At 69.1% G+C, this 21,663-nt stretch overlaps 1 protein-coding gene across 1 annotated transcript; it reads left to right on the top strand.

The window, feature by feature from the left end:
* The first annotated feature begins 106 nt into the window (after positions 1 to 106).
* On the top strand, positions 107 to 21,484 carry AKT1 (AKT serine/threonine kinase 1). Its single transcript, XM_053889897.1, is given in 15 exon segments — positions 107 to 219; positions 2,721 to 2,860; positions 12,342 to 12,470; positions 15,015 to 15,126; positions 15,257 to 15,404; positions 15,532 to 15,663; positions 15,733 to 15,798; positions 17,226 to 17,294; positions 17,490 to 17,615; positions 17,686 to 17,814; positions 17,900 to 17,926; positions 17,928 to 18,115; positions 18,667 to 18,754; positions 20,240 to 20,342; positions 20,590 to 21,484. Coding segments are annotated over 14 exon segments (1,443 nt in total). The 5' UTR covers positions 107 to 219; positions 2,721 to 2,814; the 3' UTR covers positions 20,670 to 21,484.
* Positions 21,485 to 21,663: the final 179 nt, after the last annotated feature.

Here is a 21,663-nt window from a genome sequence, read left to right as displayed (position 1 = left end):
GGCCGGCCCAGCGCAGCCAGCGCAGCAGCGCAGCCGGAGGACGCGAGCCGGCGGCCGCCACGAGCTCCGGGCCCGGCGGCGCACGAGGCCCGCCCAGCAGCGCCCGCCCGCCGCCGCCTCCAGCCCGGCCCCGCCCGGCGCGCGCGCGGGGATGCCGAGCGGCGGGCGCCGGAGGCCCCGGCCCGGCTAGGCCCGCGCTCGGCCCGGACGCGGCGCCCGGTGAGTCCCCCCGCCCCCCGCCCCGCGCGCGCGCCGCCCGCCGCCGGGGCCCGGATTTCCTCCCGCGGCCCGGCGCTTTGTTCCCGGCCGGCGGGGCCCGGGGCGCGGGCCGCGCGCGGCCGGGGTGGAGGAGCGGAGCAGGAAGTGGCCGAGCGCGGCCTGGGCGGGGAGGGCGCGGGCCCGGCCGGCGGCGGCGGCGGCGGCGGCGGGGGTGCGGGCCGCGGCCCCGGCCTCCCTCATGACCTTGGGGAAGCGGCCGGGGCCGGGGCCGGCGCGCGGGGAGGGGAGGCGAGGCCGGCCGGCCGGCCGCGGTGCCCAGGAGGTCCTCAGGGGCCGCTCGGAAAGGCTCGCTCCAGCCCTCGTTCAAGTTTGTGGGTGGGCCTTGGGAAGGAGACCTCGTTTGCCCCGAGAGGAAAAGTTGTACGCGATGGCGAGGTGCCCGGGCCGGCCCTCCTGGGCCCCGCAACTGCTTTCTGACCTGGGTGGGCTTTGGAGGTGCTGCCCACCCTCCCTGGCCGGGGCCCCGGTGGGCGCCTGGGGCTGGGCCCCCAGATTGGGGGAAGGTGGGGTAGCTGGTGAAGTGGTCGGTGAGCAGGCCGGGTTCCTGAGGACCGACTTGGTGGGCAGGTCACCACAGGGCCCCGCAGCCCGGCTCCCCGCTAGCCTTGACTGCTCTGAGCCCCTGGCCCGAGTGCAGGGCGGGGTGCACCCGTGGGGCTTGGTTTTGCCTCCCCCAACTGAACGTGCGGTTCATAGACCGGTGTTTGGAGAGAGAGTGAGGGGGCCCTTTAAGAGCACGGCAATGTTTTGGTTAGTTGTGACTTAAATAATACCAGCAGTGACACACTTTTACGGTAAAGGCGCTCACGGCCCGGTGGGGAACGGCCCTGCACCCGGAGACAGCCCAGGCGCCGGCTTGGTGTGTACGTTTCCGTGCAGATGCACAGCCCCTGTGTGTGCACAGATATATTTTTACACACGGGGCTCGACAGCTGTCTGACTCTGTCAGCAGCAGGCCCTGATTAGGCCAGGGTGGGGGCGGGGGACATCCAGAGGTCTTTGGGTCCAGCCCTCTGCCTCCAGGCCACACCCACTTGTGTCACCAGAGGGGTCCCCGCCCCCCCCCACCGTCAGGAGTGCTGTGCAGGGGCTCAGAACCCTGTCCTTGGGGGTATCTTCAGTCTTGCTTCCTGTCGCTGCCGGTGCCCTGTTGCGCACGTTGGGCACCGTGTGTCTTCCCTGGCCTGGCATTAGACGCAGGCAGGGGGGTCTTCCAGTTCTTCTAAATTTAGCCTGAGACTGTCAGTGCCAGGCAACCTTCTCTGGGTCCCAGTCCCCTGCCTCAGGAGGCCAGTAAGGTCGAGGGAGAATGTCTATGCAGTTGTAGGTGAACCCATGCTGGGCTCCATTCCAGAGGTCCTCAGGGGTCTTCCTGGCCTGGGGGTCCCAGAGAGGAGTGTCTCTGGGCCTGCCCTCTGGAGGGCTAGCCCAGGACTGCTCATGGGAAGACTGCTCTTTCCCAGGATGCTCAGATTGATGTGTGAGCTGGGTTTTGAGGGATGCCTAGGAGCTCGTCCAGCCGGGAGTGATGGGGATGGTCGCTCGGGTTCAGTGGCCGAAGTATGTCCAAGAGAAGGCTGCTGGTGGCCACTGCGGGCGCCAGGGCCTCTGCGTTTGTGCAGGCACCCCCGTCTGTTACCTCCTGAATGCTGTAATTATGGGTCTGTAACCACCCTGGACTGGGTGCTTCTCACAGACAGGACCCATCTGAACCTCTCTTTGTCCCCAGCGCCGAGCCTGGCAAAACCAGGGATGCCTAGTACATGTTGGCCGAATGAATGAACCAGATTCAGACCAGCAGGGGTGCTGTGGTTTAGGAGGGCCTGGGGTTTCTTGAGGGGAGGTTTTTCTTATGTCGCCTCGGAGGGCTCTGGGTTCTCATTTGCGCCAGCCGCCTGGTCTCCTGGCCCTACTTTCTTCACACTTGAATTTCTTTTCTCTCCTAGGCTGGGGCAAGAAGGAGGAGCCCGGGGGGCCCTATGGGTGGGAACAGGGGCGCCCTCGCCAGGGGCTTGGGGAGGCCAAGCAGCTTAGAGCAGAGCAGTCAGAGGGCCTGCCTGGAGGAGGCGGCCTCTGCTGTGTTGGCAGCTTAGGGAGGCTGGAATATGCCAGGAGTGCCTTTTGGGGGCCGGGGTGAGGCCGGGGCATCAAGCTCCGAGGGCCTGGGCTCAGGTACCAGGGGGATTGCAGCCCAGGCGGAGGGGAGGCCCGGCCCCAGGGGACTGGGCGCCTGTCTGGTGTCGTGGCAGAACCATGCGCCGGGGGGGTGGGGGGGGGGGATGCGGCAGTGGCTCAGAAGGCCATGACGGGGGGCAGGCCACATGGGAGGGTGGGCCCCGACTGGGACCCTAGGTGCGGCGGGCTCCCTGGCCTCACTGTGGGGTTGGAGGAGTGGGCCCGGGCCGGACACAACCTCACACACTTCCCTTTGACTCTTCCAGAGGCTGGGTGCACTGGCTGGGCTCGGGGAGACCCTGCTGAGAGGGGACGGTGAGCGGCGCCCCGGCTGGCCCGGCCCTACCGGATCAGGGCACCATGAACGACGTGGCCATCGTGAAGGAGGGTTGGCTGCACAAGAGAGGTCAGTGCCCTCGGGGGCTGGGCCTGGGGCAGGGGTCCCTCGGGTGGCGTGGAGCCCGTGTGGGCCGGCCAGCACGGTGGCTGCCTGGCTGGGTCCCTCAGGCGGGAGAGGCACCGCCGCCTCCCTCCCTGCTTTCCTGGAAGGCAGTGAGGACACTGGGGCCCGTCCAAGGCCTGGCTCGCTGGCGGCCCGGGGCGCTGCCCGAGGGCTCCTGAGGGCAGGGCAGTGTTACTTGGCCTGGCCCAGTGCCCGCCTCAGGCCTGGGCTGTGGGGTGGGGTGGGGGTGGGGGATGGGGGGCTCCGCACCAACCAGGGGCCCGGCCCCGGTGTGTTTGGGCTGGACCCGTGAGCCGTCCGAGCCCAGCGCCCGTCCAGCCTCTGCTGTCCGCGTGCTCAGGGCCCTGCGCCCAGGGAGGGGCTTGGCGGGTCCCGGTGTGACGGGACGTGTGGCCTTGGCCCCTCGCCCGCAGCCCCCTGCCCCGCAGCCCTCTGTGACTCGGGGGTGGGGCGTGGGGCGTGGACAGGCTTCATGTTTAGGTGTCCCCCGGGGAGTCACTCCCTCCTGCCCCAGGGCGGGGATTAGCAGCCGCCCCCTTCCTCTTCCTCTAGACTTGTTCCCTCCCAAGGCTTTGGTGATCCCCGCTAGCTGGTTAGCCTCCCCTCACGGGTGCCCTCCGGCCGATGGCGTGAGGGTTCCCCCTCCCCACCCCAGGATCCCACAGGCTGTTGGCAGGGGGAGCCTCGGCCACGGGGAGCAGACGGGGAGGTATGCTAAGGCGCCCGGCCGCAGGCTGGGTTTCATGGGACGCGCGGGAGCCCCCAGGAGAGCAGGCTGGGAAGCAGCGGGGCCTGGAGCAGCAGAGAACGGGGGTCAGGGGCCGCGGAGGGGCTCGAAGCACAGGGTCCAGGATGTGGTCAGCCGTGTGCTGTCAGGGCTGGCTTCGGTGGCTGCGGGGAGGACGGCACCCTGGGCCTCGAGACGGAGGCGAGGAGGCCCCCGGGCCCCGTGGTCCGTGGGGAGCCCTTCCGCCTGGCTTCTCCCAAGAACCCCCCGCACGCGCCTGCCTTCTCCGTCCCCGCCCCCAGTGCTCACCTGCTGCCATCCCCGGCCTGCTCCCTGTGTCCTGTGCCTGGAGCCCCGTCACCAGGCCGGGCTCCGTCTGCCTCACCTGACAGCCCCGTCCTTCACCCTTCACCGGCCCCGGGCCTTTCTTTCCTCCGCGCCTGGCCGCAGCACGGGAACACGGTCCCCTACCTGAACCAGCAGCGAACAGTTGTTGACTGACTGTTAGATTAAGATGCTCCTGGCCCTGTTGCTGGGACGTCCCCCAGCCGGGCTGGAGCAGGGGCGCCTCTCTGACCCCTGGGTGAATTTCAGGTTGCCCCTCAGGGCACGTGCCTTCTGAAGGGGCGGGAGGCTGCGGTATCGGGCCGGGGTGGGGGGGGGGGGGTGGCCGTCCGGAAGGCTGGGTTTGGATCTGACCCGGCTGCTTTGTCGCTGTGTCCCTCTCCAAGGGCAGATCTGTTGAGCTCTTCGGCCCTCGGTTTCTCACGTATGTGACGGGAACGGTGGCAGGGAACGGCCTGGTGGACTCTAGGGGGCCCCCAGTCTGGGCACAGCCAGCCTCAGCAGCCTCACTGGGAGAGAGGGTCCGTGCTCCCTCCGGGAGGTGGGCATCCTGCTGTGGGGAGTGACCTCTGGGCTGTTTCCTGGGTGTCCTCATACTGTGTACTCTGGGCAGAGAAGCCACAGAGGACAGTGGGGAGTCCAGCCTGCGTGGGGATGCCCGGGTTTGAGTTCCAGCCCTGCGCTGACCTGTTCTGGGGTCCAGGCGAGCCCTCCAGGCCTCAGGGTCCCAGTGTGTCCAGTGGGGAGCCCGTCCCCGGGAGACTGAGTTCAAGCTGCCGACGGCTCAGAGGGTGGCTGGGAGGCAGGCTGGGCCGGCAGGGATGGTGGGCAGACGGGCGGCCCCAGAAACGGGTGGCTTCCCGACCGAGAGCTGGACATCTGGACGTGCGGACAGCCCGAGAGATAAGCAGACACCCCAGCTCTAGGTGGAGCCCCCAAGCAGTGGGCAGCTGAGCCCACGAGCCCCCAGCGCTGATGGCTGGAGCTGGGCTCAGCACCGCTGAAAAACTTGTGCACTCTCTTGATTCTTAAAGGCTGACGGTTTTTGAAAACGAGGCCTGCTCCAGGATGTAGGTCTGGCTGAGCTTGGCCTGCGGCCTCTGGTTTTGTCTTCAGACCGCTCTGTGCTGAGGCCACGGCCTGTCTGTGCAGCTGTTTTGGGACATCCCTGCCCGGTGGCCTCACTCTTGGAGCCCAAGCTGTGGGCTCTGTCTACCCGGCCAGGCTTGTGGTTGTTTTCCTGGGTGTCCCTGGCCCACAGGCAGGCCAGCTGGACCAGGAGAGGGGAGGAAGGCAGTGAGGAGCTGGGCCACGGAGGCAGGAGGGGGCTCTGGGCCGGGGTGGGCGGCCCTGGGGACCCTTCTGCTCACGCAGGCCGGCTCCTGGCCAGGAGGGTCTGGCCCAGAAGCGTGCTCGGCAGTCCTCAGCGGAGCACAGCCTGGCCCCCGGGGGTGGAGGGGTGGGATGAGGAGAGCCGGCCCTGAGGTCTGTGAGCACATGTGCCCAGCGCACGGGGTGCGGTCGTGTCTCCCTGCCCTCTCGCCCCCAGGGATGGTGCCGGCCGGGGCCCCGAGTTCGCGGAGCTTAGCAGGTCTGGTCCCTGCCCGTCTCCCGCCCTGCTGTGCCCCAGCCCTGAGCCCTTTCCCAGCAGGGATCCGGCCCTGTTTCCAGGCCGAGGTGGTCCGAGGCGTCCTGGTGGAGGTGGGCTCCTGGGCCGGTGGTTTCTCCCACCTCCTCTCCCTCGGTGGCAACTAGGTCCTGTCTCCCACCGTGGCCATGGCCGTTCCCCGTGTCTCACGTGTGGCTCTGATGAGGAGACCATGGTTTCCCCTTGCTGACACAGTCCCCTACCCCATCGCTGGTCCTGGGGTGCCCCTGGGGGGCTCCCCTTTGAAGGAGGCAGCGGCTTTGCTAGGCAGACACCAGGGGACCGGCCTGTGGGCCTGCTGAACGCACTTCTGAGCGCAGACCTCGGGTTTCCTGTGAAGGCCCCGTACTGTTGCCTGCACACGGGTGCCACCAGGGCAAGGGGCTCAGCAGGACCGCCAACGGTGGGTGTCACTCCCCTTACCCTGTGCCTCGGGCTAGAGGGCAGGGCCGCCCTGGGCCTCCTGGGCCTCAGTTTCCCTGGCCGTCAGGTGAAGGGTGGCCCCAGTTCCTGTACAGGTCACACCGATGTGGCTATGGCTTCCGTCCCAGCAGCCCCTTGGTCCGCGAGGCCGACCGCGCAATGCCTTGTGTCTGTGAGGGTCCGGAACTGCCCCTGGGACAGGTCAGGGCAGGGTGGCCGGGCCTGGGGGCGAGGGCAGGTGCCTAGGAGGGAGGGCCCCGAGGTGTGCTCCAGGGCCGCTGGGCCTGGCGTGTGGCCGTGGCCGTGGCCGCCATCGGTGGGGCTGTTTCCTGTTTTGTGAGCGTGTTGGGTTCTCCCTGTAGAACAAACAGCAGAAGAGGAAGCTGGGGCGATGCATGGGGGGTGAGGGGTCACTGCCCTCCTGGCCCTGGGTCCCTTGGCCCTTGCTGGTGGCCCCAGCGGATGGCTGTCCCATGGTGAGCCAGGCGCCGGGCAGGGGCGGAGGACGTGGGAGTCACGAGCCGGGGAGGGGTGAGGGGCCACAGGGTAGGCTCTGCTCCCTCCAGCCGGCCCTGGGTAGCACGTTGTGCAGGGGAGAGGGTCCCGAGCCCCCTGCCCAGACCCCCACCGGCCAGCGGCTCTCCGCAGAGGCCAGGCTCGGTTGCATCAGGCCGGGTTCCTAGAAGTGCTGTGGGCTGGCGCGGGGTGGGAGCTGGCCCGGCCACCGCTGGCGTCCCTCCTGCCCAGGCACACCCAGCCGGGCTCGGGGCCAGCGCCCTCCCCGCGGGCCCTCCCGTAACTGGAGCCCGTGGCTGTGGCTCCGTGCCTGCTCCCCAGGGCCACCCCACGGTGGGCACATGCCCACTGTTCCTGCCCACTCGACGTGCCCGGTCCCTGCTTGGTGGCCCCCCCGGGCAGGCCCCCCGGCCAGATCTGGCCCCGGACAGGCCGGCAGAGGTTCCTGGGGTTCCAGGCTGGGGTGGGCCGGTCGGGTGAGCCACGGGCCAGACCTGGGAGCCCTGCCTGGCCGAGCCCTCGCCTCCTCTCTCCTGCCTTCAGGTGTGTTTCTTTAACCATAAGAAATACTAGACCCGTATTTCGGGGGTGTTGCAGTCGACGGCCGGGTTTGGGAGGGGTTCCTTCTGATAACCCCGGGTGCTTGACCTGGATCTCCGGGCTCTGGATTCGGGTCCACAGATCCCCAGGTGGGCCCCAAGACCGCAGGCCTCTCTCCCCAGGCCTGCGACCCAAGGTGCCAGCAGATAGGAGTGAAGCTGGTGGACTGATGGGTGGGGGGCTGCCCCCTGGACCGTCCAGCCCCCTGGGATGCTTGTTCGTGGAGGCGGGGCTGTGGCTGCCCCCTCACCCTCACCCAACCAGGTCTCTGAAGCCCAGCCTCCCCGAACCCCACTGTGGTGAGGCCAGGCGCACGTCGGACGGAGCGGGCAGGTGAGGCAGGTGACCAGCCGCCGGCTCGTGGAGGGAGACTGAGAATAGGCGGTGGGGAGGCCCACGCAGCCCCAGGCTGGAGCCGGGAGTGAGCAGGGCCATGGCAGATGGCGCCTGGGCAGTGGGGCTGTGGCCTTATCTGGGGGCGCTGAATAAGCACCCAGGGGTCTCTGGGCCAGGGTCTCTGGGCTGCCTGGGACAGGAGACCAGAAGCGAGACAGTGGGTGTGGGCAGGGGGCCCCCGGACCAGGGCAGGGGTCGTGGGGACTAAGCCACGTGGAGACGTCCCAGGGGGAGCTGGGACGTGTGGCGGGCAAGCTGGGACTAAGGGGCGGCCCCTCTGGCCTGCGTGGGGGTGGGTGCTCGGTGCCCAAGGAGGAGGTGGGGTTTGCAAGGACGATGACGTCTGGGCTGAGATGGTCGGCAGGCGGCTGCACCTGGGGTGGGGTGGGACGTGCTGGTCGGTGAGGGGCGCCGTCCCGGGCGCTGTATTGACGCGGCAGGCAGGGCCCGAGCAGCCCCCGGCACCGTCCCCCGTGTTCTGCGTCGACCTGTGTGCACTGGGCCGTGACTTTGGGACCTGCCTGCTTGATGGCAGAACCAGAGACCTGTGGGGAGGTCGGCAGGTGTCATGCAGCGAGCCTAGCCTGGGCCGCAGGACCGGGGTCTCCGTTCACCGTCTGTGACCTTCCTCGGGCCTCGGGTGCCCTGGGAGCTAGCGGGCACATCACTCCCTGCCCTCCCTGCCTGCCAGGTGGGCCTTCTGGGAGGGCTGGGTGGGATCGTGGGGGAGGGCCCGGCGAGGCTCAGGGGCCATGGGGGGGGGGAGCGTCTGCCCTCCACGTGTCACCCCTCTGCTGGGCGGGGGGCGGATGCCTCCTCTCATTCAGCCGTGCCCCTGGCCGGACCCCGTGAATGCTGGGCAAGGCTCAGTCTCAGGAAGCAGGTCGGTGCCCCGCGGCCCCGCCTGAGCGAGGGTGTGACACTGCCCGGCCCTGGCGCTCCTTCCTGGGGGCTCCCGGACCCTCAGGGTCAGCCTGTGGCCTAGCATCCTGCTGGTGGGACAGGGACGCGGGGACCGCAGCTTGTGCACAGGCAGAGGCCTGGCAGGCCGGCCCCCCCCCCCCCCCCTCAGATGACCCACGCCGGGTGCCCGCCCGCTGCCTGCCCCCTTCCCGGTGGGCGGCGACGGATGGGCCGCCGTCAGCAGGGCTGTTTGCTCACTGTGCTGGAGAAGGTAAATGGACGCCCGGCAGCTGTCGGCCTGCGATGGATGTGCTGGCGGCAGGGGACCGCACGGTCGCCGCTGTCAGCTGGCGCCCGCTCCCCGGGCCTGCTGGGGCTCGCTTTGCTGTGGAGAAGCAGCCCGGTGCCGCCTGGCACCCTGCCAGCCGCCGCCGCCCCCGCAGCAAAGTGTTTATCCGGCAGTTTCCCCGAGAACCGGAGGCTTGGAGGGAAGGTTCGCGGGGCTCGGGCGTGGTGGCTGAGCGGGCCGGGGCCTGGCAGCACGGTGGGGCGGGGGAGCTCTGGGGCGCCAGGCCCGGGCTGCGCCGTGACTCCCCGCGTGCCCACAGCGTGGGTCCCAGCCCCCAGGTCCGCTGCCTGGGGCGCCCCGATCGTAGGACCCACGGCTGGGAAGCACGGAGGGGACGGGCCCTCAGCCTCTACCCACCTCGTCTCCAGCTCCTGGCGGTATGGCCCTGGTGGGGTGACTTGGGCTACAGGAGGTCAGGGGAGGTCAGGATCTTCCGGCATCTTCCTGGAGATGAGCCGGCCCCAAGATGAGCAGGGCTATTAGAAGGGCCCTCCTAGTGGAGGACGCACGGGGACACCACGGCGGCCGGTGCCAGGAGCTGAGGGTCCCTTAGAGGCGCAGGAGGAGGTGGGGGAGCCTGGCTGAGACTGCGTGTCCCCCTCCCCCCACCATCCCAGCCAGGACGCCTAGGGCCCTCCCTGGGGGTGGACCGGCCGCGAGTGAAGGGCTGGGGGGAGCATGGGTCCCCTTCTCTGGTGGCAGGCGGGGCGGGGTCTCTGAGGGCCAGTGTGGGTCTCTCCCCTGCCCCAGCCCAGAGCTGGGCTTCTGAGAGAACCCTGCCCGTCCCACCTGCCTCCCAATTTTGCCATGGCTCCTGTTTCCTGGCTGCAGGGGTGGGGGCCCTCATGGCCAGGCTGCCCAGCTGTGCGGAGGGGACCCTGAGGACGCCCCACGTGGGCCTTGGTCACGTGTCTGCCTGCAGTGGGGTGGGTGGGTGGGGAGCCCCTCCGGGAGACCCGGGCTGTGGCCGTGAGTGGCGGGGACCAGCGGTGCGCTGCACGGCTTCCCGGAGGTCACCCTGGCTGTGGGCCGGCATTTGTCCCCGGGGCAGTGGTGGGGACCCCCATTTAGGGAGCAGTGACCTGAAGGGCAGACTCAGGCCTCCCTGTTCGTCACCCGCCCGTGCCTGTGCCCGGAGTGAAGGCTCCTAGGTTCCCACCGCCAGCAGCAGCCGGCGAGTGTCTGTCCCCACCCCAGCCCCCGTGGCCCTAGTCCTGTGGCTGAGGACGGGGGTGGCTGTGTTCCCCCTTCGTTACATCCTGTGTCACCCCAGCCTCCTCGGGAGTGAGCAGGGCTCCGGCCCCCCATCCGCCTGGGCCGGTCGTCTGGCCTGAATCCTGTGTGGGCTGAACTCACTCGGATGCAGGCCACAGCCCAGGACGAAGTCAGCACTGCCTCGGCCCCCAGGTGACCGCCTGGCTGCACGCGGCCGGGCAGAGAAGGGTCCGTGTGTCTCAGAGCCTTGGCCCCAGCCTCCCCTGCCTCCCCAAGGGCTCTGTGGGCAGGGCTGCCCAGGCGAGGGGCCAAGCGAAGCCGCCTTCCCTGGCCCTCCCGTCCCACCCATGTGTCCTGTGGCTCTAGGGCTCAGCCACGTGGGGCGCGGCAGGGGAGCAGCTGGGGGCCGACCGTGGCCCCCCCTTCAGCGCCCTGGGTCAGGGGGCTGCTGGAGGGTCCGGTGGAACCACTGCCTGTTCTCCTGGGCCCCCGCCCAGGGCTCATGCAGACTGGGGGCCTGTCCCTCAGCCTCTTCCCCGCCAGGGCCGCTCCCTTGCCGCCCCCCCCACCCCCCCGCCCCGCGCCCCAGTGCTGGATTGTAGAACCTTCCTGGGCCCGGAGTGGACCAGGTGCAGGGTCAGGTGGCCGGGGTGAGTCCCGGTGGCACCCCCTGTTCCGGGAATCCTGCGGCCCGGTGGGGAAACTGAGGCCCAGCCTGGCGTGTGGGCGCTGCCGAGCAGGTGTGCACGTGCCGACCGCGTGCACAGGGTGCGGGGCCGGGCGCGGTGGGGGCTGGCAGCAGTTGGTGAATCAAGATGGATTTTCGGGGCTGCGCGGGCGAGGCGCTCATCACTCTCCCCGCTCAGTTAGCGTCCCGGGGAGCGGCAGCTGGCAGGATGAGCGACACTCCATCAGGGGCCGACAGCTCCAGCCTGGCGCGCAGGCGGGTGGGAGCGAGCGGCCCGGGACGGCGCGGGTGGGGGGCTGCGCACAGCCCCCGGCGCCCCGTCTGCTCGTGCCCACCCGCTGCCCCGGCGGGAGGCCCGGCGGAGCCGCGTGGGCGGGCGGGGTCCCCGGCGGCCGGTCGGTCGGACGCAGCGGGTCCGAAGGGGGCCGACCCCAGCCTTCCACGGCCCCAGGCGGGGGCTCCGCAGAACCGGATGCGGTTGGGGCAGAGGGCGGGCCGCTGGCCCTCACGGGGGTCCTCGCCCTGACGGTGGGGGCGGGCCTGGAGGTGACACCCCCCCCGCCCCCCCCCTCCCCGTCGTGTGCAGCGGAGTGAGGGCTGGGTCACACCCGGAGGCCCCTGGCCTGCGGAGGCGGCTGGGCAGTGGGGATGGGGGAGGAGCACACTGGGAGCTGCCGGGTCCTGGGTGGGGCCTTTGCCCGTCCCCCTCCCCTGGGGCCCAGAGCTTGGGGACCCCAGCCCCCTCCCCACCTGCTGCCTAGTGGCCCTTCTGACAAAGCCATGGTCTAATTAGTAAGTTTTCTATCGTCGTTCAAACTCCTTGCTCGGCAAAATGTAAATGAAACGCTCTTTTTTCTGGGTGTCAGAATGAAAAATGACAGTCGCTAGAATGGCACAGAGGACATCTGCTTTGGCTCTTAAGTGCGGTTGCCTGCTTATGGCTGATGTGGCAAAGCTTGGGGGGAAACTTCCCCGAGCACCTGGGTGGCCCACGGGTGGGACGCGGTCGAGGGTGGCGGGTCTCAGCCTGCGGACCGCACGGACGCCTCCTGGGTCCGGCTTCCCCGTGGTGCCCAAGACTGTGCTCTGGGCCCCTGGGCAGGGCACGTGGTCACGTGGGCGGTGAGGGGCTGCGGGGGCCGTGCTGCATAAGGGCCCTTGGTCCCACTTGCTGTCCCCTGAATGCTGGGTGCCAGGCTCCTTCCCGTGGGCCAGGGAGGGGCCGGCTCTGGCGGGCGGTCCACTTGCCGTTGTGATGGCAGTAACAGTGTGGCCGACACCTGGCGGGACCGAGCGGGTGGGGGGAGCTCTTAGCCCCGAAGCGCTGGTGGGTGGCTGTAGCTGTGTGTGCTGGGGACCTCCTGGCCTGGCGGCGCCTCCTCCAGAAAGGCCCCCTGGATCGGGCCGGCCTCTCGTTAGCTGTGCCCCTTCCCCCACGTCCAGGTCCCCTTTCCGACATGGGGGCCGGCTCTCGGTCATGTCCCCGAGTCACGGCGTCCCGGGTGCACCTGTTCTGGCACAACCAGCTGCGAGCCTGCCACAGGGACGGGGCTCCGGGGGGGGCCTGGGGACGGGGCCCGGCGGCCTCGGCCCTCACCGAGCACACGTCCGCAGGGGAATACATCAAGACCTGGCGGCCCCGGTACTTCCTCCTCAAGAACGACGGCACCTTCATCGGCTACAAGGAGCGGCCACAGGACGTGGAGCAGAGAGAGTCCCCGCTCAACAACTTCTCTGTGGCGCGTGAGTGTGCCCGCGGCCACCCTGGGGTGGAACCGGGGAGGGCGGGACAGTGCCCAGCAGCCCCCAGGCTCGGGTCCCCTGGGCCTCTGCGTTTGGGGCCAGCAGCTGCCAGGGGCCAGGCTGGGCGGTGCTGGCTTTACATCACCTTGGGAACTGGTTAGTGGATGCTTCCGGCTGCCGGGAGGTCTTCGTGCGGCGGCCCAAGGCTGGAGACCCCAGACCTGTTTGGGGCACTCTGGCTCTGGGGGACAGAGCCCCGCCCGGGACAGCCGGCTGGCTGGAGGCCAGCTGGCGCTCACCAGGGTCTCTCCACAAAGCCTCTGGGTGGGGACCCTTAGCTTCCGGGAGCCTCTGTCACCCCTAGAAAGAGCCCTCAGAGGCCTGGGCCCCGCAGTGGTTTCCTTCCACCCTCAGCAGGGGTGGGGTCGGCAGGCACAGCACAGCCGGCCGCGGCGTCTGGCAGAGCCGGACGAACTGGGACCTCTTCGAACCGTGTGGCCGCGGCCTCATCCCGCACCTGTGAGGGGGAGACCCGGGCCTGGAGAGGGGCTGCTGAGCCAGGCAGGCCTTCCTGTGGGGTCTCTGTTTCCACCCTGGAACCTGGCTCTGCCTTGGGGCCAACCCAGGACCCAGGCCGGGTGGGGGGCTGGGAAATGAGGGATGGGCTCATCAACCGGCCGACCTCCTGGGTTCCTCTTGGGACGCCATCAGGGGTACTGAGTGCAGTGCCCACCGAGGGGTCTGCCCCCCTCCCCCGGGCTTCTTCATACACCCCGTCTCTGGCCGGCTCTGTCTTCATTCAGCCTGGGAGCCTGGGGCTGCCCCACGTCGCCTGGTGCAGGTTCTGGTCTGGGGTCTCAGGAGGAGGAAGCACAGGCTGATGGGGAGGGACTCGTGGCTTCCGTGCCTGTGGGTATGGCGGGGGGGAGGGGGTGTCCTGGCACCTTGGCTGTCCTGCCCACCTTCCGGGGTGCCCGGCCCTGTGCCGCAGGGACAAGGGGCATGGCCAGCACACCCCACCCCCAGGGCTTCTGTCGGGCAGTCGCTGCCTTTCCGTCCTCCAGCCTGGGGGTCTCCCAGGGGGGCTTTACCACGACCTGGGTCCGGCGAGTCCCGCCTCTCCATCCTCAGGCTCCACAAAGCGGCTGTGAGAGTAGGAGCCCTGGGGTGAAGGGAGACCAGGGAGGCAGGCGCCGCTGTCCCCTGCGGCCTGGTGGCCATGCAGGGGACCTTACTGCAGTGCCTCTGGGCTGCCCCCAGCGCCTCCTTGTTTGGGGCCAGGTGGGGCTTCAGGAAGGAGGCCTGGCTGGGGTGGGGCCGGGTGCCACCGTGCTGGCAGGGGCATGAGGGGCCCCAAGGAATGTTCTGTACAGGCGGAGCGTGGGGGGATTGAGGGGGACTGTGCAGAGGCGCACGGGAGGTGGGCACCCTCCAGAGGGCTGCCTGAGCAGAGCGGGAGGTACCGGGGCCTCGAAACCGGGCCGCGGTCCAGCTGGAGCGCCAGCCAAGGAGCAGAGCCGCACGGGACAGGGGCTCATCCTTGGGGAGGGGTTCCGGGGCTGGGGAGACCGGTGGTCTCCGAGGGGCGAGTGGGGGGGTGGGCGTCAGCACCGAGGAGACCGCCACGGGATTTTCCAGCCCCCACCCCTGTGTCAACACAGGCCACCGTCCCCACGAGGCTGGCCCCAAGCTCCTCCTGGCACCCGGCCCTGGTTCACCTCTTGCTTACACTCTGCTGAGCCCAACCAGGGGCCCTCGAGGCCGCCGGGGCACAGGCACCGGCATGTCGGAAGCCCCTTCACGGGCCCCGAAACCCGTCTCCACTCCCACAGACGGAGCTGGCATGGCCTGGGATTTCTCGGCACCCCCTACTGGTTCCCACCCCTCTGGGGGCTTGGTGCATCCCCACAGCCCCTCTGCTCCTGGTGTGCGCGTGCCCCAGGTGTAGGTCTGGGTGCTCCCGGTGTGTGGGTGCTCCCGGTGTGCGTCCGGGATCCCTCCGGGGGGTGGTGGTGGGGTGTCGCCACTGTCGGGTGGCTGGGTACGGTCCGAGCAGCCTCCAGGGAGGGTCATCCGCCGGGACAGGCGGCCCCTGAAGGGTGAGTGGGCACCGGCCTCCGCCCTGGGGTTGGCCCCGCTTGGAGGGGCAGGGGGCCGGCAGTCACGGCTGGGAAACGGCGGGAGGTTCCTGCTCCGAGGCCAGCTGCCTGCCCTCCCGGGGACATACTCCCCACCCTCTGTCCAGTCGAGTGGTGTCCTGGCGCGCCACACGGGCTCGGCGACCAAACGGCCAGGGGAGACGGCCCGGGGCTGAGGAGACCCAGCCTCAGCCCGCCCCGCAGGGGCGCGTCTCCCGGCGGGAGCGCGGCGTCTGGGCTGGGACAGGGGTCCCGGCTCCGTTTTGCAGTCGGGGAAGCCAGAGCATGGAGCGTGGATGGGACGGGACTTCCCAGGACCCGGTGCGGGGGGGGGGGGGGGGGGCAGGGGGGCTGTGTGGGGCGGGGGGTGTGCAGAGGGACACTCACGTGCCAGCCCCGCCCCCAGAGTGTCAGCTGATGAAGACGGAGCGGCCCAGGCCCAACACCTTCATCATCCGCTGCCTGCAGTGGACCACGGTCATCGAGCGCACCTTCCACGTGGAGACCCCCGAGGAGCGGTGCGGGACGGACACGTGGGGGCGGGGGGGGCCCCTGGTGGGGTGGATGCGCCAGCCTGCGGGGGGCCAGGCCTCGGTGTCCCCCAGCATCTGGGCCTGGAGCACGGGGCCTCACCCGGCCGCCCTGCAGGGAGGAGTGGACCACCGCCATCCAGACGGTGGCCGACGGGCTCAAGAGGCAGGAGGAGGAAATGATGGACTTCCGGTCGGGCTCGCCCAGCGACAACTCGGGGGCCGAGGAGATGGAGGTGTCCCTGGCCAAGCCCAAGCACCGCGTGGTGAGGCACCCCCCCCCCCCCCACGGGCAGCACGGCGGGGGGCGGTGAGGGGCAGGGACGCAGGACCCCCGGAGGGCCGGGCCCCCGTGTGGCCCCTGACCCCGGGCACCGGCCCGCTGCCCCGCAGACCATGAACGAGTTTGAGTACCTGAAGCTGCTGGGGAAAGGCACGTTCGGGAAGGTGATCCTGGTGAAGGAGAAGGCCACGGGTCGCTACTACGCCATGAAGATCCTCAAGAAGGAGGTCATCGTGGCCAAGGTAGGGCGCAGGGCCGGGTGGCCTGGGGGCAGGCGGCGGGCGGGCGGCTCACCTGGCCCTGTCTTCCAGGATGAGGTGGCCCACACGCTCACGGAGAACCGCGTTCTCCAGAACTCTCGGCACCCTTTCCTGACGGTGAGCCCCAGAGGCGCGAGCTGTCTGCGTGGAGTCCCCCGCCCCCGGCCTGAGGGACCCTCGTACCTTTCTCCCCACAGACCCCGGGCTTCTGTGCTTCAGGATTCAGGCCCGTGGGGGCGGGGGGGGGGGTGCTGTTTGCCGCCCCTGCTGTGCACAACAGGGTGGGTGACCCTGTCTTCCCTCTGCTCTGCCTGAGGCCCCGGAAGGCCCCCCCCCCACCCCTGCATGCTGACCCTCCTGCACACAACCTTTTAGCTGTTTCCCCTTTGAGGCTCCGGTCAGGAGGGTCTCTGTCCCCGGGGAGGTTCTTGGCCCAGGAAGGGTGTATGGAAGCTCTTAGAGAGCATCGAGAATGAACTAGAAGTTGTTTCCTGGCCGAGCCACCCAGGAAGGTGTGGGCGAGCTGGTCAGCAGTGCAGTGGACGGACAGGCTGCCGTTCGCCTGGGGGGTCGGGACCGGGCCAGGCACCACTCGGGCTCTTCTGGGGACCCCCCCAGGCCCGGTCACCCTCCGCCCAGCACGGCGTCCCCAGCCCAGGCGCTGCCTGACCCAAAGCGGCGGCAAAGCAGAGAAGCCCCTTCCCTCCAGTTCGTGCTCCTTCAAACGTTTCCTTGTGAGGCGTGACCGGCCGGCCCCTGTGGGGGTCTTACCTCGTCTCGCTCGCCGCTCTTCCCCTTCCCCAGGCTTTGTGCACTGCCCTCCCCCTACTCTGCATGCCCCTTGTCACAGGTGACGGAACTCAGGCCACGCACACTGGCTCCCCTCCTGCGGGCTCCCCACGGGATAGGGCTTGGGACCTGGAGAGTTGGGGACAGTGGCCTCGTGGCACAAGGTCTGGAGCTGGTCTCCTGGCCTGTGTTTCCTGTGAACGGGGCTCATCCCTGGCCGCCGGGTGAGACCCAGGGTCTGTCCCTCGTGGGGAAGACTTGGTCCTCCAGGCCTTTCCTTTTAAAGCAAGGCAGGAGGGGCGCCTGGGTGGCTCAGTTTGGCGTCTGACTTTGGCTCAGGTCATGATATCATGGTTTGTGGGTTCGAGCCCTGCATAGGGCTCTGTGCTGATGGCTCGGAGCCTGGAGCCTGTTTCGGCTTCTGTGTCTCCCTCTCTTTGCCCCTCCCCTGCTCATGCTCTGTCTCTCTCTGTTTCAAAAATAAATTAAAAAGCATTAAAAAAATTAAAAAAAAATAAGCAAGGCAGGAAGGGGGTGCCAGGGTGGTGGGGAGGAGCCTCTCCGCCACCGTCCTGCTTCCCATGTTCGTGGCCTGGAGCTCCACGGCCCTGTAGGGAGGCCTCCACATGTGCACCGGAACCTGCTGGCCCCTACCCTGCCCGAGATCCGACCCAGAGCCCGCGCCTTCTTCAAGCACGGCCGGTGGGCGTCAGGGGTCCCGCAGGGCCACGGTACCAGCTCTGCCTTCCCCGTAGGCCCTGAAGTACTCCTTCCAGACCCACGACCGTCTCTGCTTCGTCATGGAGTATGCCAACGGGGGCGAGGTAGGCCGGCCTTCCGTGAGCCTTGGGCCACCTTCCCCGGCACAGGGACGGTGCCCTGCCTCCCCCCAGTCCCAGCACCCCCCCCCCACCCCCCTCCGTGTGTCGGGGTCTTGCCCCGTGGACGGTGCCCCCCGCCCCCGGCCCCGAGCACTGCGGTCTCGCTCTGGGACCCTGACTGCGGCCCTCGTCCCCCAGCTCTTCTTCCACCTGTCCCGGGAGCGGGTCTTCCCCGAGGACCGTGCGCGCTTCTACGGCGCCGAGATCGTGTCCGCCCTGGACTACCTGCACTCCGAGAAGAACGTGGTCTACCGTGACCTCAAGGTGGGTGGGTGTGAGCAGGCGGGGCCGCGGTGGGGGCAGGGCTGGCGCTGACCCGGAGGCCGCCCCGCAGCTGGAGAACCTCATGCTGGACAAGGACGGGCACATCAAGATCACCGACTTCGGCCTGTGCAAGGAGGGCATCAAGGACGGTGCCACCATGAAGACCTTCTGTGGGACGCCCGAGTACCTGGCCCCCGAGGTGCGCACCCGCCGCGCCCGCCCCCCGCCCCCCGGTGACCCAGGACCCCTGGGCGGCCCGTGACCCTGTGCCCTGCGCCCCCCAGGTGCTGGAGGACAACGACTACGGCCGCTGCGGTCGACTGGTGGGGGCTGGGCGTGGTCATGTACGAGATGCTGTGCGGCCGCCTGCCCTTCTACAACCAGGACCACGAGAAGCTCTTCGAGCTCATCCTCATGGAGGAGCTCCGCTTCCCGCGCACGCTCAGCCCCGAGGCCAAGTCCCTGCTGTCGGGGCTGCTCAAAAAGGACCCTAAGCAGAGGTGAGCCCCCGGCCCCGGGCCGGCAGGGTGCCGGCGAGCCGCCCCATCCCCCTGCTTCCCCTAGGAGCAGCTGGGCGCCCCCCGGGCCACGTGGCTGACCTGCAGCGTCCTCCACCGGGGCTGGCCGGGGCCGGACGGGCACCTGCGCCCGGACCGCGCAGCCTCCACACGTGCTCAGGAAGACCCCACCCGGTGTGCTGCACCTCCCTCTTCCTCCGGCCCCACCGCCCCGGGGCTGCGCCGTCGGCTGGCACTGTCCCCCCAGCCCACCCCCGGGATCGAGCTGTCCCCCTCACACGATCTCCCTGCTCCCTTGAGACCGTGCTGCCCCACCCCCCACCATCCCCCACCACCCGGGACCAGGCCGTCCCACTCGCTGTGCCCCCCCCCCCTACCCCACCCCTCCCAGGATCACGCCGACCCTCCTGTACTGTCCCCCGACCCCCAGGGACCCCAGTGTCCAGTACAGTCAGGCATCCCAGCCTCACCCAGCAGGAGGAGGGGCCCCGTGCCAGCGGGCAGCGTGAGGCACTGACCGGTCTCCTCCGCAGGCTGGGAGGGGGCGCTGAGGACGCCAAGGAGATCATGCAGCACCGCTTTTTCGCCAGCATCGTGTGGCAGGACGTGTACGAGAAGAAGGTGTGTGGGGGCCTGGCGCACGGCCCCCATCCCCGCGCCCCCTCCCCAGGCTCGCAGGGTCTGCGCCGCGGGATTTCCTCCTGAACACTGTTCAGGTCCCCCTCCTGGCCCCCTGGAAGGAGCCGTGTGCACGGACTCCTGGAACACGGTGCCCCGTCAGGTGGGGGCACCAGGCCTTTTCCAGCCCCGCCGCTAAAGGCTGGCCTTTGCTCTCCCAGTGCCCCCAGTTATCTGACCTCAGACTCTCCTGCTGCAGGGAGAGCCCTACCCACCCTCTGAGCATGCAAACTGGGGGGAAACACAGGCCCGTGTGGCACATGGGAGGTCTCCTGGGAGCCAGGCAACTGCTTCCTGCACACATCCCTCTGTCCCCCGCCCCCAGGGACTTGGGAGCACCGGGCCCTGGCCCAGGCCGGCGGGGTGGCCCGGCAGGCTCAAGAAGGCCATGCTAGGGCATGCTGGGCGCCCTGTCTCCGAACACACTTCCCGCTGGTTTCCATCGCACCCTCCCCTGTAGGCCCGTCACAGGCCACATGCCCTGCCTCGAGCAGGGACCCTGCTAGCTCATGAGGGCTAGCCCTGGTGTCCTGGGGGGGTGGGTGCTGGCCTGCAGGGCCCTCCTCCCACATGCACACCCCCTACAGTTACCTGTGCGTCCTCTGTCACGGGGAGGCCTCTCTGCAGCCTGACTTAGCCAGCTGCACTGTGGCCTGGAGCGCACGTGAGGCCAGCCAGGCCCCGCGCTCAGGTGGGAAGCCTGGAGGGCGAGGCCCCAGCAGGGACGTGCGCAGGAAGGCCTGGCCTCAGCTCCTGGTGGGAAGTTGGGCAGGGAGGGTCCTGGGAGCCCTCTGGGTTTGGGGGCAGGTCAAGTTCACTTTGTGCCCCGGGGCACCTGGCTGGGGCTGGCACGGGCACATGGCGCTGCCTGGCTGCGCCCTGGGTTCCCTCCCAGGGCTGCGGTGGGCTCTTTGGACCACTGCGCGGGAATACTACCCGCTGGCCCAGGGGGCTCCAGGGATGGGGGGGCCGGGATTGTCCCTCTATCAGGAACGATCAGAGTGGGGCCGCGGGCAGCTGGGCCCCATGGCCATGGTCAGGAAGGGGTGCGTGTGGCCCCTGGGGATGGGGCTCTGGGGCTGGGAGCCCACCGGTGTTCCATGGTGTCCTTGTTCACCCCCTTCCCGCGTCCGAAGAGAGCTACAAAAAGAGAAGAAAACCGGACTTGTCTCCTTCCACCTGGGGGTACTAGGGTCCCGCAGAACTGGTCACCTGCCGGGGCCTGCTGTGAACAGGGCCCGGCCTGCCCTTGTGGGGGAGGCAGGTCCGCAGGGCCCGGGCCACCGCCCTCACCCCGTGGCTCCTTGCTGCAGCCCCGTCCTCGGTCTCGCGCTGCCTGGAGACACGAAACCCTTCCTGGGGGCGGCCCCTGGGGGGCAGTGCAGAACGGGGTCTGTAACTTGCCTCCCCTCCCCTTGCCCCCCGCAGCTCAGTCCGCCCTTCAAGCCCCAGGTCACCTCAGAGACGGACACCAGGTATTTTGATGAGGAGTTCACGGCCCAGATGATCACCATCACGCCCCCCGACCAAGGTGAGGGATGCCCCACCCCCCGCCAACCCCCAAGTCTGTTTTCTCCCTTCTCTTCAAACCGAAGAAGTTAGCGGCTGCCCCTGGCAGAGAGGCCCACAGGGTTCACCGGACAGGTCCCTCTGGAGGGTGGCGATGGGGGCGGGAGGGCACCGTCCCTGTTCCTGGCATCAAGAGGGTCCTTTTCCCCAGCGCATGGTGGCCGCGATCCCGGCCCTGGGGTCTGAGTGTGCCGCCCACCCGCCCACAGGCGACAGCGTGGAGGGCGAGGACAGCGAGCGGAGGCCCCACTTCCCACAGTTCTCCTACTCCGCCAGCGGCACGGCCTGAGGAGGCCAGCAGCGGACTCCCGACGCCGGCTTCAGGGGACGGGGAGGAAGCCTCGCGGACAATCCGATCCCTAGTTCGTGTTGTGTCCGAGGGGAGCCGCCTCGGAGCGCGGTGGGAAGGCCTTCGTGCTGCGGGAGGGGCGGCCCGCCTGGGAGGGAAGGGGTCCTGCGGGTCTTTCTAATTTATTTCGTCTAGCTCTCCAGACGTGGCCTTGGCCTTCAGAACAATTAGACTCACGTAGGAAATGGTCGAGGACTTCTGCAGCCACGTGCAATTGGGGGCCCGGGAGGGCTCTGTCCCCGGCCCCTCCGTCCCTCCAGCCAGCGGTCCCTGGCTGCCACCTGTCTCGGCCCAGCCCCCGGGACCCCAGAAGCGCCCGGCGGTGACGCGCTGGCCCGGTTCCCTCGGCGTCCTGGCGGGGAGCTGCTCTTGAGTGGGGCCGGGGTGGGGGCAGGGGCAGGGGCAGGGGCAGGCAGGGCTCAGCCGGAGGCTGAGAACGAGGTTGCGATCTGTTGCTGTGTAATACGCTATCACATGCATTTGGGGTTTTTTCATCTTAGTGACAAGAGAGCCCCTCCCTCCCGCCCTCTTTTCCCTCTGGGGCACCTCAACGGTGTCCCCAGGTAGCACTCTTCTGTCAAGAAGCTTCACTGTCCCGCCACACGCCCCACGCCCTCTGGAGGGGCCTTCAGCGCGCCCTCTGTGCCTCCGGGCCGGACTCCGCGCTGCACGGGGGCGCTTTTTACATTCAACTTTACTATTTTTACTATTATGAGACTTTCCCTCCAAATTCTTCAATAAACACTGCTTTTCAACTTTGTGGCTTGTTCTGGTGGGTGGCGGGCGGCAGAGCGTGTGGGCTGGCCCACGTGTGCGTGGGGAGCACCCAGCCTCCTCCCCGCCGCCCCCAGCCCCGGCTCCCCCTCCCTGCGGGACCTCCGGGGCAGGGAATCCACATCCCCAGCCACTTCACCCCCTCACAGCACATCTGGGA

Source organism: Panthera pardus, unplaced genomic scaffold (assembly GCF_024362965.1).
Source record: "Panthera pardus isolate Hobbes unplaced genomic scaffold, ASM2436296v1 HiC_scaffold_24, whole genome shotgun sequence".
Lineage (NCBI taxonomy): Eukaryota > Metazoa > Chordata > Mammalia > Carnivora > Felidae > Panthera > Panthera pardus.
Note: the sequence above shows the minus strand (reverse complement) of the source record. Positions and strands in the feature narration are given on the sequence as shown.